Source organism: Orycteropus afer, unplaced genomic scaffold (genome assembly GCF_000298275.1).
Source record: "Orycteropus afer afer isolate SDZICR_OR568_19922 unplaced genomic scaffold, OryAfe1.0 scaffold00267, whole genome shotgun sequence".
Taxonomy (NCBI): domain Eukaryota; kingdom Metazoa; phylum Chordata; class Mammalia; order Tubulidentata; family Orycteropodidae; genus Orycteropus; species Orycteropus afer.
This window is the reverse complement of record NW_006921854.1, coordinates 4,762,453-4,765,161: the sequence shown is the minus strand read 5'-3', so window position 1 is coordinate 4,765,161 and position 2,709 is coordinate 4,762,453. Positions and strand designations below refer to the sequence as shown.

General features: G+C 47.0%; 1 protein-coding gene across 1 annotated transcript in view; it reads right to left on the bottom strand.

Annotated features, from left to right (window-relative positions):
• LOC103205072 (gamma-aminobutyric acid type B receptor subunit 2) overlaps positions 1-2,709 on the bottom strand; it is a 272,285-nt gene that overhangs the window by 48,063 nt on the left and 221,513 nt on the right. The window contains exon 6 of the mRNA XM_007950339.2: positions 60-161. Within this exon, the coding sequence (XP_007948530.2) occupies positions 60-161 (102 nt within the window). The remainder of the gene's footprint in view (positions 1-59; positions 162-2,709) is intronic.

The window sequence follows — 2,709 nt, the reverse complement described above, 5'->3', positions numbered from 1 at the left end:
CCCAGGTGCGCTTGTGACCCCACCCATCTGTCACTCAGACAGTCGCCCATTGCACGCACCTTAAGCTTTTTGACACTGGTGCAGGGATCATTGGAGAAGCTCTCTGTGTCGGAGATTTCAATGTCCTCGCCATAAAGAACGCCAGTCAGGTCGTTCCTCACCTGTCAGCAAAGAGAAGGCAGAAGGTAGGTATGGAGGTGACCACAGGAAGGCGAGTTCCCACAGCCTGTCCCGGGGAAGCAGCCCAAGGAGCGGGATGACCCATCTCCCAGTGGTCTCCACTTCCCTGACCACAGGAAGGGCTACTGCGAGCCTCTTTTTCATTGTGACCTAGAGTGGCCAGGGAACCTTGGAGATCACCCAGTCTCCTCCCTAACCCCCACCCCTGCATTTGATACTTGGGCACAAGGAGGCCAGAGAGGGCAAGGGCTTGCCTAAGGTTGACAGCAGTTCTTGGGTTGGTGCAAACGTTGAACAGCTCCTGCTCCTAACCAAAAGGTTGGTGGCTCGGCTCTACCCAGAGGAACCTTGGAAGAAAGGCCTGGTGATCTCTTTCCAAATGGCCAGTGACCACCCCACAGAGCACAGTTCTATTCTGACCACACGAGGGTGCCATGAGTTGACTGACTCCATGGCAATGGTTTTAAGGGTGCCCAGGAAGTCCTTGGGAGAGTCAAGACTAGCACCCACCTCTCCTGACTTTCATGCTGGTCACTGTCTCCTGATCAGACTGTCCAGTAACATCCCCACTTACATGTGCTTATTACTTATTGGCAGTGTCATTTCACTTGTAGGGTGAAGAAACAGCCAAGACATTCAGAGAGATAATTACAGAATAAGGAAAAGAGCAAGGGGGTACGGGACTCGCCTGTGACGTGAAGCATAACAACATGTCTGCTGACACACAGAATGGCCACTCTCAGCTTAGAAAGCAGAGGGCTGCAAATGCCATTGCTCCCAGGGCCACCCAGTGTGTGAAGCTGCCAAGGCGGAAAGAGTTAGGGCTTGGTGGGGACTGTGGTGAACTGGCGACCACATGCCCCATCTAAGGAAGGCAGTTACTGCTTGGTTCTAACCCTGCTGAGCCGGAACATGGGCTCAGGACCTCCAGGCCATCTGATTTCTTGGGAGAAATCAGAAATCCAAATTTTCTGACTATGAAATGCTCCACATTGTAAAAATATTGATCATATATATGTATGTATTTTTTAAAAACAAAGTAGGAACCAAATTAAACAAATCTGAAATCAGTTTCTGGCTCATGGCCCATGGCGTGCACCCTCTGGCATAAAGCAATGGAAACCAGACTGTGTGTTTCAGTAGAAAGAGCTGGATGCAGCCAGGGCCCCGAGTTCCAGGCCTGGTCTGTCCCCTACTTGCTTGTGACTATGAACTCTGTGTGTCCCTTCCCCTCACTGGTCCTCAACGTCTTCCTCTTTGACAGAAATTGATCCTTACAAGCACTTCTCTCAACAATCAGTGGATTCTCCTATGTATGTATCCAAGTGTTTTGACTAATTTGGCCCTAAGTGTCATTGGAAACCAGGGTGGTCACTGAGAAGCCACCTCAGAAGGGAATCAAAGGGAATCTCAACAGAAATGGCTATAATGATTTCCTTGATAGAAATCTGAGGGCATGGAGCATTTACTAAGCCTGAACAGTGAGTTCAGGGATGTTTGCTGTTTTCTTCAGTACTTTTCAGAATGCTTAAAAGACTTCATGACAAATGTTTCCTCAAAAGACATAACCACGACTTGTCTGGCAGTTTGTCATACTGTGGTGTCCGGCAGTTTGTCATACTGTGGTGGCTTGCGTGTTGCTGTGGGGCTGGTGTTTATGCCACAGGTGTTTCAAATACCAGCAGGGTCACCCATGGTGGACACGTTTCAGTGGAGCTTCCAGACTATGACAGACTTGGAAGAAGGAAGGGGCCGTGCACTTTTCAAAGAAGTGGCCAGTGAAATCTTATGAATAGAATGAAAGACTGTCTGATATATTACTGGAAATTTTTATGAATAGCCCTGAAACATTGACTGATATACTGCAGAAAGATGAGTCCCTCAGGTTGGAAGTCACTCAAAATACGACTGGGAAAGAGCTGTCTCCTCAAGTTGACCTTAAAGACATGAATGGAGTAAAGTTTTCAGGACCTCCATTTGCTGATGTGGCGTGACTCAAAATGGGAAGAAACAGCTGCAAAGATCCACTAATAATCAGAACATGGAATGTATGAAGTGTGAATCTCAGAAAACTGGGAGTTGTAAAAAAATGAAATGGAATGCATAATGATCGATATTCTAGGCATTAAAAACTCAAAAATAAAAAAACCTCACTGCTATCAAGTCAGAGCCGACTCATAGCGACCTCTCCTTGGGTTTCCAAGGCAGTAACACTATGGTAGTAGATTGCCCAACCTTCCTTCTGAGGAGTGGCTAGTGGGTTTGAACTGCCAGTCTTCTGGTTAGCAGTCAAATGACTTAGGCACTGCGCCATCAGAGCTCCCATTCTAGGCATTAGTGAGCTGAAATGGATGGGTTTTGGGCATTCTGAATCAGACAATGCTATGTTGGGAATGACAAATTGAAGAGGAATGGATTGGAGGAAGATTCATTAAAAACCTGTGATATGCAGACAACACAACCTTGCTTGCTGAAAGTGAAAAGGGTTTGAAGCACTTACTGATAAAGATTAAAGACTACAGTCTGCAG